General features: G+C 40.9%; 1 protein-coding gene across 3 annotated transcripts in view; it reads left to right on the top strand.

Moving 5' to 3' along the window:
- Window positions 1-19269, top strand: part of flt4 (fms related receptor tyrosine kinase 4) — a 40320-nt gene that overhangs the window by 2710 nt on the left and 18341 nt on the right. For all 3 annotated transcript variants that reach the window (XM_029441888.1, XM_029441887.1, XM_029441889.1), the window contains exons 2-7: window positions 12430-12526; window positions 14082-14356; window positions 16236-16375; window positions 16476-16641; window positions 17641-17780; window positions 17860-18031. In XM_029441888.1, coding sequence (XP_029297748.1) covers window positions 12430-12526; window positions 14082-14356; window positions 16236-16375; window positions 16476-16641; window positions 17641-17780; window positions 17860-18031 — 990 coding nt within the window. The remainder of the gene's footprint in view (window positions 1-12429; window positions 12527-14081; window positions 14357-16235; window positions 16376-16475; window positions 16642-17640; window positions 17781-17859; window positions 18032-19269) is intronic.

The raw sequence follows: 19269 nt of genomic DNA, 5'->3' as shown, positions 1-19269 counted from the left end.
TATTGCTTTTACCAGAGTGTTTTTTGTACGCATACCTCCGCTTGATCAGATCATCCCAGAAATCTGAGCCTCAACTCTGGGTATTATTCTAGTCGTCCACTTATCGAGGGCGAGTTGTTATAGCCAACAATATCCCCCTATCCTCAGCGCTGAGCTCAGGATTCAACCTCAGGACTCCGAGGAGCGGACCCTCGGTGTCTGTCCCTGCATATCTGGTTCTATCAGCTGGAGCGCAGCTCGGATGAGAGAGGAATGCTGTTGCTGCTCCGTGTGGGAAGTTCTCTGCAGTAAAGTCCAAATAAATAAGGAGTCCGGTGCGTCACTCATCACTGGCATAAAGTATTGAGGCCCCTTGGGCATTTGGATGTCAGGTCGCTCACTTTCTCATCATACTAAAGCACCAACACCCCAAATATGAGTGGAGCTGAGAGATAAGCTCTTTCAACAACAGGAATCTGCAGCAAAAGCCAAATATGTGTCAGAGTTGATGGTAGATAGTTGATGAAAACCATCTGTGGTATTTTTGTTTTCATATTTCTGACCCCTCCATGTTTTCTTTGCCCAGTTTTTTAGCAATGCTACATTTGCTGCATGCTAGATGCATGGCTCTAGGTGTGGCGCTTCAACACTTTGATCTGCTATGGGGCGGATTGCCATGACATTTTACAGACATTCATGTCTCACTACTTTTGTTGCTCCCAGAACTTTTTCTCTGGTGCCACCATGAGGTTTACATTTTGGGCTTTTGGTAAAATATCAGCTATTAGGTTGATTGCTATGACATGTGGTACAGATATCCATGGTGCATGGGTTTTGGTGATCCCCGACTTTCCATCTAGAGCCAACATGTGATTGACATTTGTGTTTTTTTGTGAAATTTCTCAATTATTGGATGGATTGCCATAGAAAGGGCACAGACATTCACGTTCCTCTCAGGATGAATTGTAATAACTTCAGTGATCCCTTAACTTTTCATCTAGTGCCGTCAGGTATAGGCCTAACTATAAAACTTTAATGACATTCGCAACAGCCACACCTGGACCTTGTGTTTACTAGTAATAAGAAAATGTTAGCATGCTAATATGCAAAATTAGGTTAGACAGTTAACATAGCGTTAACATTATACCTGCATAACACTAACATTAGAGCATTGTCGTTGTGAGTATCTGAGCATGCTAATGTAGCTTAAACTACTGCTGTTCGCCTGGTTGACTCTTAGATTTATGCTAGAACGTTATTGGTTTGTTTGGTGTTTTTTCCGACCACGTGTTTATAGTTGTTATCATTTAAATATGAGATAAAGGCGCATATTGTGCGGCAAAAGTCTCCCGCTTTTTGCAATCTTAAAATACTCTACCACACTGTGAAAAATTACCATGCAGACGACGTTAAACCTATTGATTTTCTGTCTCTCTCTCTCTGTCTCTCTCTCTGTCTCTTTCTCTCTCTGTCTCTCTCTCTCTCTCTCTCTCTCTCTCTCTCTCTCTCTCTCTCTCTCTCTCTCTCTCTCTCTCTCTCTCTCTCTCTCTCTCTTTTCTATCAGTATCACACAGGCCTGAGTTTCATCATACTGCATCCAGTCATCCAACCATCATTTATATGTCACTGTGACTAGAAATTAACAGAAGGACCGCAAGTGTTGACTTTAAAAGCTATCTTGACATGCTAATGCAAGACCAGTGAAAATATATGTATTGTAAGTAGCATATACAGACATTGGATGAAATTGCTTTGTGACATCTATTGCCTTTTTTGGTTGATCACTCTGCACATGCTTTGAAGGCAGAAACTGGATCCTGTTACACGGATATTACAACACTCCAAAGTGGTTGCGTTGCTTAGAAACAAGCATCATTTTGAGCACTTATCACTTTAACGAGAACCACCGCTATTACAGTCAAATTGTCACTCCGTCTCAGCCAGATTTGTGTCTGTAGAGTTGTGACTTGGAAGTGCATGTAGAATTGCATTGGTCACTCACACCTCTTGCTTTGTCATTGAAGGTTGCTTGAAGTTCATGGGAAAGAGTCCATTAGCAAAGCCTGAGGAAATTGCCAGCTTCCCTCCCTTTAGGCATTCAGCACTATAATTGTTGACCCTTCACTCCCTATTTTGCCCTTGTTTTCTACAGCAACTTAAGCATCCGCTGTGATTTAGCTCACTAGGACATCTGACACGGCAGCAGAGACATGTTTATGGCCTGAATTAGGTAACAAGCGCAGTTATGGGGCTTCCCAAAGTTTGACCTCTGAACAATCGCAGCATGAGTTTTAGGAGCGTGCAAGCCATCACAGCAGGAGTGGACTCTGCTAACCTTTGGCGTTTTCTCGTACTAAAAGAGATATTTTTGATGTTTCGCAACAGAAATGTCGCTGCCTTGAGCCAGGACAAAGCATTTACCACAATGTCAGAATATGCTCAGTATGGGAAACTGTTTCTCAATGATAAAAATGATGACATGCAAAAAATGCGTTGCCACAGAGGAAGAGTTTGAGTTGTCCGGTGTGCCTGTGAGGCAGGTACAGGAAGATTTAGTCAGGGACAGAGGTTTTAAACATAGGAAGCTGGACCAGATGGCTTGTCGCCGCATCCTTAATTTCGCCCCTCTCCACTGGCAGGATGTCGGAAAGGCCTAACTCCCCCAATAGTGGAGAGGACAGGGACGCAGTGGATGTCATCCTCCTCCTCCGTAGTAACAATGAAATCAAAGCTGTGCTGCCAGTCAGTCCGTCGCCTGGCTTTGGCCTGGCCTTGTGTCCAGATGACAGAGGAAGTGGACTTTATTTATTTCAGGGAGAGAGAGAGAGGCAGTTTGTTATAGCCTGAGGCCGGCTGACTTCACATCCAGAGTGCAGGTCTGCTCCATGGCCTGCATGGCCTCCCGTTCGTTGCCGGACATGCAGGGCTATTTCAGCGTTCCCCAGCCTTGGCCCTTTGCCAGATACTGTGTCACGAAATAACTTGAGCTGTACTGTCACCTACATGTTGCTCTTTAAAAAAGGGCAATTCAGCTCCAGTTAATACATTTGCTGTCTCATTGAAGTGTGTTTAACCCTGTTTGATTAGATTGTGTCCATTGAAGGGAAATCACAGCTGTTTATTTAAAAAAAGTCTTATGGCTTTCCAGGGCTTTTAGCCATTTATCCAACATATAACCACAAAGCAACAGCACAAGTACCTAATTACATTTACTACATCTGTGAAAACCTGTGTCTGTACTTCTTAAGGACTCCCACGTCGCATCCTTTCTGCCAAACTAAGACTCTGAGAAAAGCTGTATTTGTTTACGCAAGGTTCCTCTTTCCTGTTCCCGTCATGTGACTGATCAGAGACAAAACTACAGTGGAGCGAGGAAACACTAACGGCAACATCGCCTTCACCGTCCATGAAAAAGGGAAGTGGGAGAAGCGTGAACATGATAAAGAAAACAGGAAATTTGGTGCCATTGAAAAACATTGTACTGCCTTTTCACACAAGCTTTAATTTGCCCCGTGTGTCATAGCCGCAGAGAAAGGAGCCCCCATCTTCATTTGTACCTTTGATGCTCTCGACTCCTGCCTGCCTTGTATCTGATTTCTTTTTAGAGAAGCTTTACATTTTAAACTGGCTTGATGTGCCTGATGACAGCTTGGTGTCTTCCCCTGTGAGTGTATGAGTTATCTGTAGTCAGCAGGTGGCCTCAATAGGCTGGGAACTCCAGTTTCACTACTCCCTGACTGTGACAAAAACACCAGTATGAGACGTAACAAACGAGCTCAGCAAAGGATAAGATGAACGCACATATTCAGAGGCATTTAAATAGGTGATAGATCTACTGTATATACCACTGTCCTCCTACTTACTAGAGTTAATTGTACCATAACCACTCACAAAACAAGCACATATTTCAAATAGAACATTTCATTGCTTCTGTATCTCTGCAGAGCTTTTAGTTGGAAATTCAAGTTTCTTGTTTGAAGCCACGCTGATGTGCTGTTGTTTTAAAAATTCATACACTGTTTGTTTACTCAGACACACGTCTCGCCATCAGCAAGCAAAGGAACACGTCATTTGAAACTTTGTTTGATTTGTGAGTACTACATTTTAGAAAGAATAGGATTCAGTATTATACAGCTGTCTTTTTCTTAAAGGAATAGTTCAATATTTTGGAAAATACAGTTATCTGTTTTATATCCGAGAGTTGCATGAGAAGATCGATACCACTCTCATGTCTGTAGGGTGAATATGGAGCTACAGCCAGCAGCATGTTAGCTTAGCTTAGCATAAAGACTGGAAGCAGGGGGAAACAGCTAGCCTGACTCGGTCCCATGGTAACTAAATCTGCCGGCTCCTGGCTCTCGCTAAGTATTTACTTTACAGTAGAGCTGCAGCAATTAGTCAATCAACAGAAAAATAATGATGACCAATTTTGATAATCAATTCAGTCATTTCGCATGCAAAAAAATGAGAAAATGCTGTATTCAGCCTCTCAAATATGGAGATTTCCTGCTTTTCTCTGTTTTATATCATATTAAGCTGAATATCTTTAGGTTTTTGACTGACATTACATTGATAGACATTACCTTGGACTTTGAAATAACTCGGATTGACATTTTTCAGTATTTTCTGACTGATTTTAAAGACCAAACGATTAGTCCATCGAGAAAATAATAAGTGCAGATTAATCTGTAACGAAATGAATCGTTAGTTGCAGCCCGACCATAAAGACATTAGAGTGGTATCAATCTTCACATCTAACTATTGGTAACAAAGAAACACGTTACCAAAAGAAGTCTAATTATTCCTTTATTTTGGGGCATTTGTCCCCAGGCTGAGACAAAAAAGCAGACATTGCGGTTATGTGGCATGCATCTTTACCACATGGCCATCTTGACTGATTTTGCAGTTTAAATGCAGAACATAAGCATGAAACGCCAGCTTCACATATTTTGCAGGAGGTTGCAACTGGCATTGTCATATTTTACAGCACTGAATTATTGCAAAACTCTTGGCTGCAGCAGTCCTCTGCATCTCTTCGTATCCTGGACCTTCAAACCAACAAATAAATAAATAAAGAGCTACTGCTGATGTTCTTCTGGCACTCTGTTTGAACACTTCAATTGACAAGTAGCCAATCACACAGCTTTCCTGCCTGACAATTAGGTATGTGAAGTTGACACATCAAAGTGCAACGTGATGCACATGCCAGGTGGACAGGCACAAAGACACAAAGATTTTGACTTCTGGCACTTATCTCACGTATACATCTGGCACTTCCATCATGACAGAGGCATGCAGCACAGAACAAGGCAGAAAGACAGCTGTGTGGACCCATGTGTCTAATGTAGCCATCTCTATACCATAGCTGTCACATGATTGGCATGCTTGAACTCTTTTCATTGCCTCATCCTTATCACAATTACATTTGACTTACCAAAGCACTTATCAGTCCCCTTCTTTTATTGCTGTTTTAAACAAATATCAGCCTGACACGTTGTTTTAGGCCACTCAAACCTTCATGTTTGCCCTGCAGAGCGAGCTGGTGCTGGAGCAGGGTACACACACACTACTCCCACAGTGGGAATGGCTTTTCACAACAACAGAGAGTTTGCATTTCGCTAGAGCAATGTCACATTTTTACAAGGACACATACAGTGAGCTGTTTTTTTGAGACAAAACCATGCCAATGAAAAGTTCATTTAAAATATATATATTTTTCATAATTGTTTAATTATTTTTCAACAAACCCCAGCAATCAGTGTCTGATATTGTGACCGCAATGAGCTGAATCTCAAGGTTTATATTGATTGCAGTATTGTCATTTCAAGTGCTTGAGAACATTGGCTACAAGAGAGCTCTTTAATGCAGTGTTTATCTGTCGGAAGGATTTTACACGTCTCACATGTGTGTTTATGCCCTGTGGAATCATACAATAACAGAGCGAGTGAGTTAACTTTGGAAACATTGAGTTTTATCTATGTAGGTTAACATGTGATGTAGCTTTTTGTTGGTTGGAGCTAATCACCTAAAAATGCTGCTTATCTCTGCACCACCAGCTGGAATGCATGGGAAAAGAGAGGAACCAAGCTCAAATATTATTTTGGCTCTCTGCCCCCTGTTCACATTAGTAAGGGGGTTGCCAACAAGCAAAATGCTATCCATTTTTACAGGCCGAGCAATCAATCTGAATAGACAGATGTTGATCTGTCAGATGTTGTTAGCTTTAGAAAAAGGAATTGAATAATAGGCCATACCAGCAATTTTGTGGATTTTATTGAATTTTTAACAAATATACATTACATTACTGCTACTGTTTTGCATACTATGCTGTTGTGTTTTAATTTTTTTTTTATGTCTTTTTCCAGCCATTGACTCCCATTAACGTCTGTTCTGTTAAAACAAATTCTCCTTAAACCTGCCAGTGTAAGCTGTGACAATAAACATCTACTCTGCATTTATTTTTGTAAAAGGTTACACTGTCATTATGAGTAAGCGTCGTGCACACTTTTCAAATCAATCTTCATTTTTCAAGGAAAACAAAACACTGACAAAAATGAATGCAGGCAATATGTTTACTGTGATGGATTACACAATTTAAGCAGGAAAAAAAACAGTTCACTGATTGATTTTCATATCTCACACAGAAATGAATGGAAGTCAGTGTCTTAATATTCATTTAAAGTTAATATAAACTGTACCTAAGGAGCTAAAACCCAGTCACTTTTTATAACTAGAATGTGATTTAGAGAGCGAGGACCTCTGTGAAGGTCAAATGGCTCATTTGGGAAGTCTTTTCCAACTTTGGTGTGCTTTAAGTTGTAATGCGGAAACAACATGGAGGCTACAAAGAAGATTTGTTGTATTATACTGCTCAGAGCTTTTCAACAACATGCTGTTTCTGAATTGTTCTGACTTGAGGGGACGTTCAAATAAATGTTCCCAGTCGGGAATTTTTTTTTTCAATTATTCTGACACCACATGAAAACAGCACAAATGCCCTATCTCGCAATGTTAAGGAAAAAGTGAAACATAATTTGTGTATCTGCCCCATGATCCAGATCCGCTCCAAAATGTAATGGGTTCTTACTCGGCCCATGCTGCACCCTTTCACCAAATGTCATTAAAATCGGGCCAGTAGTTTTGCGTAATCCTGCTGACAGACAGACAAACTGAGCCGGAAACATAACCTCCTACGTGGTAAATGAAAGAAAATAAAGTCAAAGTTTGAACTCAACAGTGAACTGAAACATTTTGTCTGAGGTCACTTACACTTGCAGGCTACTCAGACACTGTTGAACCACTCCTTTTCTTTTTGACGCTGCAGCCTCGTGTACAGAAGGGTAACAAGACTCTCCTTAAACCAGAGCTCACAGCTGCAGCACTGCTTACTCACTGTCCACCTACCTGCTGTTTTGGAACAAGGCTTCTACGATATATGGAGACATTTTTTTTCTCTTCACTGTTTACTGCATGCTAAGATAAATGAGCTAACTGAGTGATAACAGTCATAACAAGCTGTCACGAAGCGCAGCATGAAAGGTCAAAGCAGGAAAATGTGTTTATTATCATGACAAGATATGCTATCAGCCATGAACTGATGCGTTTGGTTTTCTTTGGCATTCGCTTCACATAGCTGTACATTGGAGCAACGTGTGCTTTTAATTATGTTTGACAGAGTGCAAACAATTCGTAATGGGATAATATATTTCATAAAACCGTAAATTAAGGTGATCACATGCCTCCATATCTGGTGTCTCACAGTTTAGAAACATGGTGTAAACATTATACAGCACATCCATATGGAAGATATTGACATCTGGCACGAAACATTTTCATCATTGTGAAACATGGTGGAAAGAGCTAGCAGCTCCCCCGAAGAGTCACCTAGACTAAGGCATAGCAACGCGTCCTTCCTCTCCCTCTCATCAATCTGAAGTGTCCAAACAGCAGAGAAGTTTTGGCCAGCAGCCATGAGTAATCCAGCGCACATTAGGCTATAACTTTGCAGCACCTCCTTCGGCAGTTATGAGAGAGCCACTTAGGATGACAGGTGATATACATAAGAGATCTGAAGTCTTGACAAGTAATGTGTTGCACATTAGCCTCAAACTCGCGCTGGAAAACGACTCAGCTAAGAGGACATTTACCATGCATTGTATTAGTTTTAATTGTCTGTGAAATGTTTGACTTCAAAGAGCTTTTAGCTTGACTCCATGTGGGTGTAATGTCCCTCTCTGCCCTCTGGTGTGAGACACTCTTGCTGTACTGTGATGGATGTATCAGACCATCTTGCTTTACTTGAGCAATTCAAACAGCAGAAACTGAAATCCTCTCTTTATAGTAGATGCATCTTTTCCAGCTCCCCCGTCCAAACACACCTCCAGCATCTTGATGTCTCGTCTCTCAGGGCATGCCAGTCAGTCATGACATTTCAAAAAGATTTACAATTTGCATCCTGTCTGTCAATGTGCAATCTCTCCACTGATTGTGAGGGAAGCATCCATCATTGAAACTCAGCTACTGTAACAAGTTATCGCTGAGCTCATCAATCTGCACGTCTCTCAGGAGGAAAATCCTTTCACGATATATCAGCCTGAACACTGGATTACTATATTTTCCCATAACATTTATCAGAAATATTTTCAATCCATGTTAACTGTTGAATATACTGAAGTATGTAAATGTGTCGTGATTTGCACTGGGACATTTGTCCTTAGACTAAATGAACTCATCAAAGTTTATCTTTCAAAATGTTCTGATGGCAGAAAAATTAAGAAGGTCAAATCTGTGTGGGTGGCAGCATGTATTGCCTTATTCAATATTTTGGGGGTTTGCCAAAGTTAGGAAGTTGCAAATTCTACACATAGTGGCTTTAAAGCCACACTCCTCCAACCAACTGAACCAAAACCAAAATAATGAGCTGAAAGGATCTAAAAAGGGGGAACTGTAGATTATAGGGATACTTCCTATGAGTGACTTTTATCACAGCACAGATATGACGCATTTCCACTGCATGCTACGGCATTCCCCTACTCAACAGGACTCACTCTTTGTTGGTGTTCCACTCGCAAAAGTTGTGAACAGTACCTGGTACCTAGTACTTTCTTTTGTACAACCTTGGTCAAGGTTCCAAGTGAGCTGAGCCGATACTAGACGGAAGATTAAGACTCAAGGAGATGATCTCTCTCGTTCTCCTCCCCTACATGTGTGTGAAGGCAATTTGCTCTTCCTAAAATAATGAAGATGTGAGCATGTCCTGACAGGAATTTCCTTTCATGCTTTCTGTCTGTAGCTCTTGGTGGGCTTGTGTATGTTTCTCTGACACAGCCCACAGTTTGGCTTCACCGCATTTCAGGTGTGAGGAAGAGTGGACAAAGCTGTGTCGTGTCGCAGACGGGTGGGGATGGGACTGAAGTCAGTGGCGGGTTCACATCTGTGCTGAGACAATATGTTGGGTCTTTGCTTCTCCTCTGGGGCCGAGTTAAAGATCTCTGAAAGAGTAAGGAAGGAATACCTTGCTAGGAGCCAAGCTGGGAATAATTTATGGACTGTCACCGCTTCCCACTTCAGCTCTGCAATATGTTTATTTTCTGTCAGCGTGGCGATATTAGCTGTCCTAGTTCACATTCATACATGTGTTACTTTGTATTTTTAAATTAGCATGATATCTATTTAAAGACAGAAACACATGTCGCTCGATGGTTTTGTTGTCTCAACCGTGATCCCCAGCAGAGATGAACCATGATATTTGAAATGTGAATCAATATATTGTTAGCATGAAAGAAAGCAGGAGGTTAAACACCAGTTATAATGGTTATAAGTTATAACAGTTTTGTCAGAGATTCAGGTGTGTTGTGCTAGTGGTGGTTAATGTAGCCGCTAGACTCAAGCTTTATTAACACAGTAATATCACAATACAAATAACAGTACAGGGTGTATACCAAATTGTACAATGTAAAAACATATATAATTAGAAAGATATTTACAACTGATATGTCTGTAGAAAATAGAACATTTCAAACACTTTTCAGAATTAATGAATGTCTGAAGTTCAACGTGAAACAAGTTTTTGTAGGAAGAAACTGAAGACATCTGGCCTCATGAATATGAGGTTTGCCCTAAAGACAAAGCAATGTTATCAAGTGATCCACTTCATTGTTCTTAGAATCTACATTACAAAATAAGACCATACTTTCTCTGATCGGGACCCAGCCCTTATCAGTCTCACTAATTATTTGGGATATTTGAGTTCAAACGTAACTTGATTACAGTACAGACAAATATATATAAAATAAATGAGAAAAGGACTAAACCTCCTTGTTGCAGAAGGAACATAAAGTGTTCTAACATTGTACCGATAGTATCTTTTAATATGCATTTTTTTAACTTAACTGTGGACAACAAATCTATTAAATCAAGTCTAAACATTCCTGCTATTGTTAGTGCATCAACACGTCTCAAGCAGACATGACTGCACAGCTCGCTCTGGAGACACAACAGGATGATAAAACTTCTTTATGCAGTAAGTCTCCCCAAATCTTATAAACACACCTTGATGTGTGAAATCAGTGGAGTTTGCCTAACAGCACCCCTAAAGCTCCCTAATGAACATGTTGCTTATCTTGTTTGTTTAATCCCTACAAAGAAAACGTGATGCTGAGTTTTTTCGTCACTATGAGGTTGCCAGGTAACTGTTGTCAGGCCAAGAAAAGGTCCGGCACACATAGCCGCCTATACGACATGTATATGTGTCCGCATTAAACGAAATGATTAAACATGTATATTTAAATGAAAACATATATATATGTATATAATATTGATATATCATAAATATAAATATGGGAGTACAGACAGATATGACAGAGGAAGGCATATTAATCTTCTCACGTAACCCAAATAAGCAAATTTCCCATCTATTCCCTGAAGGACACTGAATGCAATTATATAATATTGACAAGCAAAAAGGAAAATTTAACAGTAAAAACTTTACCAATGTCTGAAAGTTTGTGGCACATTATCTTGCAATCTATTGTATATTTCTTTCTTTATACTTCTTGAATATCTTTTCCTCATTTTATTTTCTGGCTCATCCAGAGAGAAAAGAAAATAATGATAGTACACAATGCAGGGCATCAGAAAAGTTGCCTTGATCATTGTCATGTCACAGTTTGTTATTTTAAATGGTTGGCAACTCATTTCTTATTGAAAGTATTGTGCTCAGTCATTTTGAGAAACAGCTAACTGAAGAGGAAATGCACAAGACGGGTCAAGACGAACAAAATACAATAAAAGTGTTTTGATTTTGTTGTTTAAACGTTTTCAATAACTGCATACTTTCACTTTGCTGTATTCAAAACTGACCACTCAAAGTAAAGCTATCTTTGAGTTTCTCTATGTTTGCAGTATTGGACGTAACCCAGGTTGATCAGTTTCCTTCCATTGGGATCAGCCTTTTACTGTAAACAGGATCAATACAATATTTACATGAGAATAACCTTGCTCTATTGTTCTCCCTGGGCAACAGGATGTGTTGTAGGAATAAGGCGTGTTTACAAAAATAGCAGCTATCCGGAGGTCTGGATGTTGATTGGCAGGTCACGACTGACTGTTGTGAAATCATTCTTGCTTCTTTTTCGTTGCCAGTGCTGAAATGTGTCGTCTAGCCTGTCGTCTGTATTACTACATGCTTGAACATATGTGAGTCAATCATTTAAAAATATCTGTGGAAGAGGGAATAAAGATACAAATGTGAAAATATTCAACGTAGGCTTTTCAGGTGTCCTTGAACAGTTTACCCCGCTTTGTTTGCTCTGCTGAGAAAGTGCCACCATATATTGCATTAATACTGGTCACACAAACAAAACAAAAAAATTGTGAAAAATTGTCATTTTCCTTCATAAATGCAAAGAACGCCCCCCCACACCTTCATACATCCTCTCAGCTATTGCTCTTTGTGCATTTTCATATCTAATGATATCTTGGTGGGACATCAGTCATGGTGACACTTTTATACATGATAAACTGTTGCTGTGGAGTCTGACTAAGTGCTAACTGCACCCTGAGGGGACTCTGGGACAGTAATGACATTCTAGGGCGGCCATATTAACCAAGCACAAGTCTGTGAGGGGAATGCATTGGTAATAAATCAAGGGCAAATGGTCTATTTCAGAGGTGGAAGCAGGCAGCGCTGAGCACCATCATACAAAGCACTGATTTCTCTGTTCTGGGTGTCTCCCAGCGTCAGGGGCCGAGAGCTTTGCTTGCAGATTGCCTTACAGCTTGTAAATGTAATGAACAACATGCTATCTGAGCTGCTGTCGTGTCGGATTTCAGGTTCCCGATGTGTTTGGGAGATTTGACAGCCTAGCGGCAGCTCTGTCACAGCCACTAAGTCCTGACTGAAATCTGTGTAACATGAATCTAATGTTGTTGCCTTGTTTTCTCCCTCAGGTCTGGTGATTGGCTTTTCTATGACTCCACCCATCCTTGACAGCTCTAAAGACGACCTAGTGATTCCAGTCCACGAAACACTCACTATTACATGCAGGTATGTGTGTGTGCTGCTCTGGTTTGGGAGTGTGTGCGTGTTCTTGTGCATCGCTTGCTGTTTGATATTTCAGGTTTTTTATTTTCTCATCATATTGACCCAAAGATGCTGGAAGAGATTCATAGTATGCAATACATTGCTGTGGTGGAGTGTAACTACACTTAATCTGTAGTACTGTGCTAATCAACTACAATTCAGAGATAAATATTAAACTTTTTAATCCGTTACAATCATTTGACAGGTATAGTTACTATTTATATTACATATACATATTTTAGAATCCAGGATTTGCTGCATTTCCATGTCTTGAATTACAGTTTAAAACAAAACAAGGATGTATTACATACCAAACCATTATTAATCAATATTAAAAATGATCTTTAGTTGTAGCCCTATATGAAATAGTTTAAAATAGCACCAACTACAACATTCAAAATGCTGCTTTATGTATCAGTAATACAAATCTAATGATATATTATAAAAGCATACATCTTACAACCCTCCTTTTCTGCAATGAGTACTTTTGATATTTCAAGTACATTTTGCAAACAATACTTTGGCATTTTTACTTAAATAACAGTGCAGGAGTTTTACTTGTAATGGAATATTTTACAGGGTGTTGTTGCTATTTTACTCTGAATAGTTCCTCCACACTGATACATGTCCATCACAACAGGGCCATATAAAAAAACACCGTCCTATAAGACACACAGAGATGTTTTTGTTCTAAAACACAGTCAACTGATTGCAAGTGAGAGTTATGCACACATAATAAGCGTCCTTTAACCTTATGAGATCTCTACTGCGCTGCGTGCTGCCAAGCTGTCGCTCCATTAAGCGTTTTGTCTCTGCGGTACAAACATTTAGTCTTTACATTATACAATTTTCTGGAATTCTGGATAAATAGATGCTATTCACAAGGGTAGAAGATTAACCCGCAGAATACTTTCATATCCTTCTGGTATTTCTTTCTACAGTTATTTCCAGTCATCCCATTTTGGCACTGTGTGTGAATGTGGACATTTGTAGTGGAGGGGGGCAGGTGGTGGGAGCATAGCTATCAGTTTTCAGAGAGCCATTATGATTCCACTCAATCTCGCTCATAAAGCCTCTGGGTTAACATGTCCAACCGTAACTGAATTTATGTGACAAGGCATAAAGAACACAAACACACACACACACACACACACACACACACACACACACACACACACACACACACACACACACACTCACTCACTCACTCACTGTTATCCGGTCACACACACACACACTCACACACTCACTCACTGTTATCCGGTCACACACACACACACACACACACACACACACACACACACACACACACACACACACACACACACAAACCCTTTTACAGTTAATACATGACTGGTAGAATGTGAATACATTTACCAAAATACTTTTAATCTGTTACTATTTGACCAAGTCTGCCTTATAACAATAATCAGGTACCCATGTGTACATTAAAGCATGTAGATGATGGTTTATCACCCTGACGCCTGATACTAACTGTCTCATGTCCTGACCTCCTCAGGGGAGAGCACACTCTGGCCTGGGCCTGGCCTGATCCGACTCTGGTGGGTCAGGAGCTAACCGACCGTCAGGCCCTGCTACCGACCACCAGGGCCCCCGGGCAGAGGGTGGCCTTGGTCAGCGAATGTCCGGGGCTGCCTGGGAGGCCGTACTGCAAGAGGCTGATCCTGAACGGGGCGCGGGCCAAAGACACGGGCTACTATCGCTGCTATTACAAGGATGTCAAGGCCATTATTGTCGGCACCACTGCCGTCAGCGTTTATGTGTTCGTCAGGGGTGAGTCACACTCCCACAAACCCACACATACACTATGCTGACGCAAGAAAATACAAATTGAAAATCCTTGTCAGACAACTTGGTATTTCCAACTATGAGCTTTCCTTTTTTATTTAGGAATCCATTTCATATAGTAGTGAGTGTGCAGTTTGTTGGGACATTCTGCTGCCTGAACTTGTTCTGTGTTTAAAAAGAGAGCATGTTTGTAGCTCTTTGGTTTTGCTGTGTTGATACTTTAGTCTTCAGTTTCTTCTTTTCTTGAGAGGTTCACAATAAAACATAACAGATGTTCTACTGAAACAGATCTCCTGTTTGAATGTGACTTCAAGCACCTGCATTATTAGAACTGGTCATTTTTTTTGCTTCAGATACCACCTGGAAGCTGGCAGGCCTAATGTTTCAGAAATGACAGATGCAAAGTGTTTGGTAAAGGTAGGAATTAGCAGCTCTTTGCCTTTTCTAAGCAGAGAAAGTAGAGAAAATATAGGGTTTCAATTTATTAATATTAGAATATAGCAGAGTGTCAAATCTGATAAGTCCTGCGAAGTACAATTGGCTACCGATGTTTTCTCTCCTGGTTTCATTGCATCTCATATGTTATTATCATTCAGAGCCATCATTCCTACTTTCTTTCTTTGAAACCAACGTTAGGACTCTGAGTTTGGCCTTAAGGGTTGCCTCTTCTTTTCCTCGCTTCGCTCCATGGGCTGTTGGAGAAAAGTAGATGGAGGAGTGGATAGGGGAAGTGGGAGAGAGACAGATGATTGTCACGTAAGGGAATCCTGCTGACCAGCCCACTCAAGTGAAACGCCTGTTTATCCCCTCTGACAAGGTGCCAAAACAGTTTCCACAGATCTAACCAGGGGGCTGATCAGAAGCAGATGAAATCGCAGCCATAAATTAGACCCAGCGTGTGGCGGGATGAGAAGAGACGCATGTGGATTGAGTTAGACAGGCAGACGTCGCTCCTTCACCACGTCTCCGATGCACACTATTGTCTAAACACTCTAACACACATGACTGGACAGTATAACATGAATGCATGAATGTACTGTATGCATATAGGCTTACACACACACACAGGCTCATGTAAAACACACAAACACTTTATCTGACACACAGCTTTTCACCCTCATAACCACGCTCATATCCCTCTTCTTGCCCCGGGTGCGACATCTCCTCTTATGAAACCGATTGCATTTTAATACCTGCAGTGATTTATTGTGAAGAACTGAAACAGCGAGAAGTTGTGTATTATTTCTGTTACCTGTGTGTATTCAGGCCTCCGCGGGGCAGGAACATAAGCCTCTCGATAGGACATATTGTTTGGCCTTGTGGCTGATTAAAGTCATAGCTTTGAGTGCTGTGGAAAAAAAAGGAGGAAAATAATAAGAAGGCTTATCTTGAGAAGAAAAATAAATAAGAAAAGAAGCGAGCAGGAAGCACAACATCTTTGGTTGATGTACAAAGGTATTGACAGGAAAACCATAGAGATAAGCATTTTTATAATAGTGTGCGCTCACTCATGCCGTGAGAATATGAGCTTTGTCATGATAAAAGCTGTATTGTAAATTGGTGACACAATTGCTGTGTCTCCCAAAGCCCTCCGGCAATAGTAGCTTTGATTCACAGACAAAAAGGGAAACATTGAGGTGAAAAACAAGAGAGATATGTTCCTCTAACAGACAGTTTAAGGGATATAGAAGAAGTGTTTGTGTCTTTAACATATAGCGTGTCTTTTATACGGGGGTCATTATCACGCTGTAAGATATGTGGCTGTCCCGTCATGAAGTTATCTCAGAAATAGCTACCATTATCCTTGCTGGTATCAGGGTTTACCCTTAATCATCCACCCCCCCCTATTTCTATCGGCACCCAGACCCCGAGCAGCCCTTCCTCAGGAGAAGCAGCTACAGAAATGAAAATGACTTTGAGACCATCTTAATCAACCACTTCTCCACCCACGTCATAGTGCCATGCATGGTCACGGTGCCCGATCTGAACGTCACTCTCCACACGGTTCGTACTCACCACAGATTTCTCAACCTCTATTCCTCCAATCGTCGCTGTACATGCTTTAATATAGCAATATTTTTTTCTTTAATGTGTGTCGTCTCAGTATCCCACGCCTCTGGAGACGAGCGGGTTGACATGGGACAACAAGCAAGGCTGGACCATTCCCAGAGAGATCATTGACAGTGTGCCAATGATCATCGGAATTGTGTGTGTGGCCACACTGGGAGGCAAAGAGTTTCAATCTCCTCACTACCTGATCCACGTAACAGGTAAAATACATTATGTCTCCAAAGGTTTAAAGGGTTCAGTCTCTTCTTATGCTCCAGCAAAAACATTGAGGATCAACCAAACCTTAACTTCAGCAGCTCCAAAAACATAACTGACCCTGTACAAATATTGATATGAGATTTGAAGCTCTACTCTTGTTGAAAGAGAAATTAGCAAGGAAATCAAAGATGGTGCTAGGCTGACTGTAATGCCACCATAATTCTGCATGACAGCCAATGAGCCAATTACACCTAATGCTGACAATTTGATGGATTTTATTTCATTATATCATTTCCTTTTTATGCGAGAACGTATGCCAGTATGTCAGCAGAATTAAAAGAAAAGAAAGAAAAAAGAAGAGAGTGGAAGGCATAATTAAATTTCAGGAAACTAAGATGAAGAGATTTCATGGTGAGGCTCCCTCTCGTTGTGATTGAACTCTGACGGACCCAGAGGCTCTTTGCTATGTTGTGTGAGATCATTCACCTCTCGCTGCAGAGGGCGAAAGGAAACTCATACCCACTGCTGCCGGGCCAAAAGTAACAGCAGCATCAGTCAGAGGAGAAACTGAGAGTGAGTCTTCACCCCGTACGCTAATGGAGCGTTTAAACAATCAGACAATCACAGTCTGCTGCACAGACATCACCAGCATTGGGTTCTTTGTACACCCCATGTCATTTCCAGAGACTGCATATGGCTTGCTTGAATATCAGAGACACTGGCCAGTGTCCAAAGCTTTCATGCTGTTTTCTGTCTTATCTTGAATTAAGGCTTCTCTGTATTAATTTCCTTCACTGATGTATAACTTGATACATGAATGGAAATAGTGTGAGCTTGTGACAGACAGTTTCTTTATAGTGGGATGGTTCCTCTGGTCCAAAGGAAAGTCATTTCCTCTGGTCCTGTGAGGAAGGAAAAACTGCTGACGATGTCTCTCTCACTGTCTTCCCTCCCACTGTCCCTCTGTTTCTACCTCCCCTCTTTTTCTCTTTCCTGGACAGGAAGTCAGATTTACGATGTCAAGCTGTTTCCTGAGGACCCAGTGGAGCTGATGGTGGGGGAGGCCCTCACCCTGAACTGCACAGCTTTGGTGGAGTTCGACGCTGGAGTGGACATTCAGTGGTCTTACCCTCCCAAAAATGTACGTATCAGCGACTGTTGGTCGCATGTTGAACGGCATCAAATGAAATTAAAACTTGAATTGTATTTCTTTTCACCAGCCGAAGAGTAGGGGGAGCACTAAGACCCATCGTGAAGCTCTGTCTCACGCCACAGAGGCTGTTAACATCCTGACCATCGACAACGTCAATGTCACAGACACTGGCCGTTACATCTGCATCGTCACCACTGTGGACACAACCGTAACCAAACAAACTCAGGTCATAGTTTATGGTAAGCACAAGCTCTGAATGGTCTAGTTCACTACTTAGCCTTCCTCTTGTTCAATAGATCAGTCTGTTATCTTAAATATGACATTAATCATGAGTATCTGTACATAATAACAAGACTAAATCCATGTTAGCAGCTCTATGAGGCTGTACTAAATGCTAACATCAACATGCTAACAAAATTATTTTAAAGGACCATTGCGTAGGATTTAGTGTCATCTACTGGTGAGGTTGCAGATTGCAACCAAGTGAATGCCCCTCCGCTCACCCCTCCCTTTCCAAGCATGTTGAAGAACCTGCGATGGCCTTCAGGTAAGGTAAAAGTGTGAAAGGCCCTCGCTAGAGCCAATGTTTTTCACTACTGTAGAAACATGTCGGACTCGGACACGAAAGCAAATCTTAGTAACATGCGATTATACACTAATTAAATACTATATTACATTTCAGCCAATCAATTCCCCAAAAACCTACTCACTGGTCCTTTAAGTAGTTGTTCGTTTATCATATTCACCATCTTAGTTTAGCGTGTTAGCATGCTTACATTAGCTAATTATCAAATAATGGTGCCTCTAAAAGTCAGGGGATCATTCATCCTCTCAGGATCTTGAATGTCTGTACTGGTTGGTCGAAAAACAAAGCATTTCTATGTAACTTGCAATTAACGGGATACTGGTATATGTTAAAATATGTAGTGAGTAACAGTACTACAGTCTAACACTAATAAGTCGTCCCAGTAATGTCCATTATAGAGCAATATCAATGTAGCTTTACTTTGCTACCTTTAGCTTACATTAGCTACCACAAGCTACTGGTCATTTCAAGCCAAGAAAGGCTCTACTGGGAAAAATCCCTGAGGATATTGAACCGAGCAGGGGTGATTTATTGCTTATATATTAAATTTAAGAGGAATTAATCATTTATCTTCAAGGAATACTTGACCAAATAAAATATTTAATGCCGTAGGCTTGAAGGGTGGCTTTGATTCCAATGATGACCCAGAGTCACAGCAGGAAAATGTGTTAAAACTTCTCAAACCACTCCTTGTGTATTTAACAATTAATTGGCAAAGCAAAAAAGTGAAAATACTGTTTAGATAAAAAGTTGAGGAGAGATTTAAGAAGTTTCTGTGGACAGTTTGATTGAACTTTTGAGCCACAGGGAGTGAGTGTTTGATACTCAGAAGACATTTGATAGAGATTTCTTTGAGCTTTGAGACCCAGACTGTAAATGAGTGAATGTCTC

This window comes from Cottoperca gobio, chromosome 10, assembly GCF_900634415.1.
Source record: "Cottoperca gobio chromosome 10, fCotGob3.1, whole genome shotgun sequence".
NCBI classification, from domain to species: domain Eukaryota; kingdom Metazoa; phylum Chordata; class Actinopteri; order Perciformes; family Bovichtidae; genus Cottoperca; species Cottoperca gobio.
Note: the sequence above shows the minus strand (reverse complement) of the source record. Positions and strands in the feature narration are given on the sequence as shown.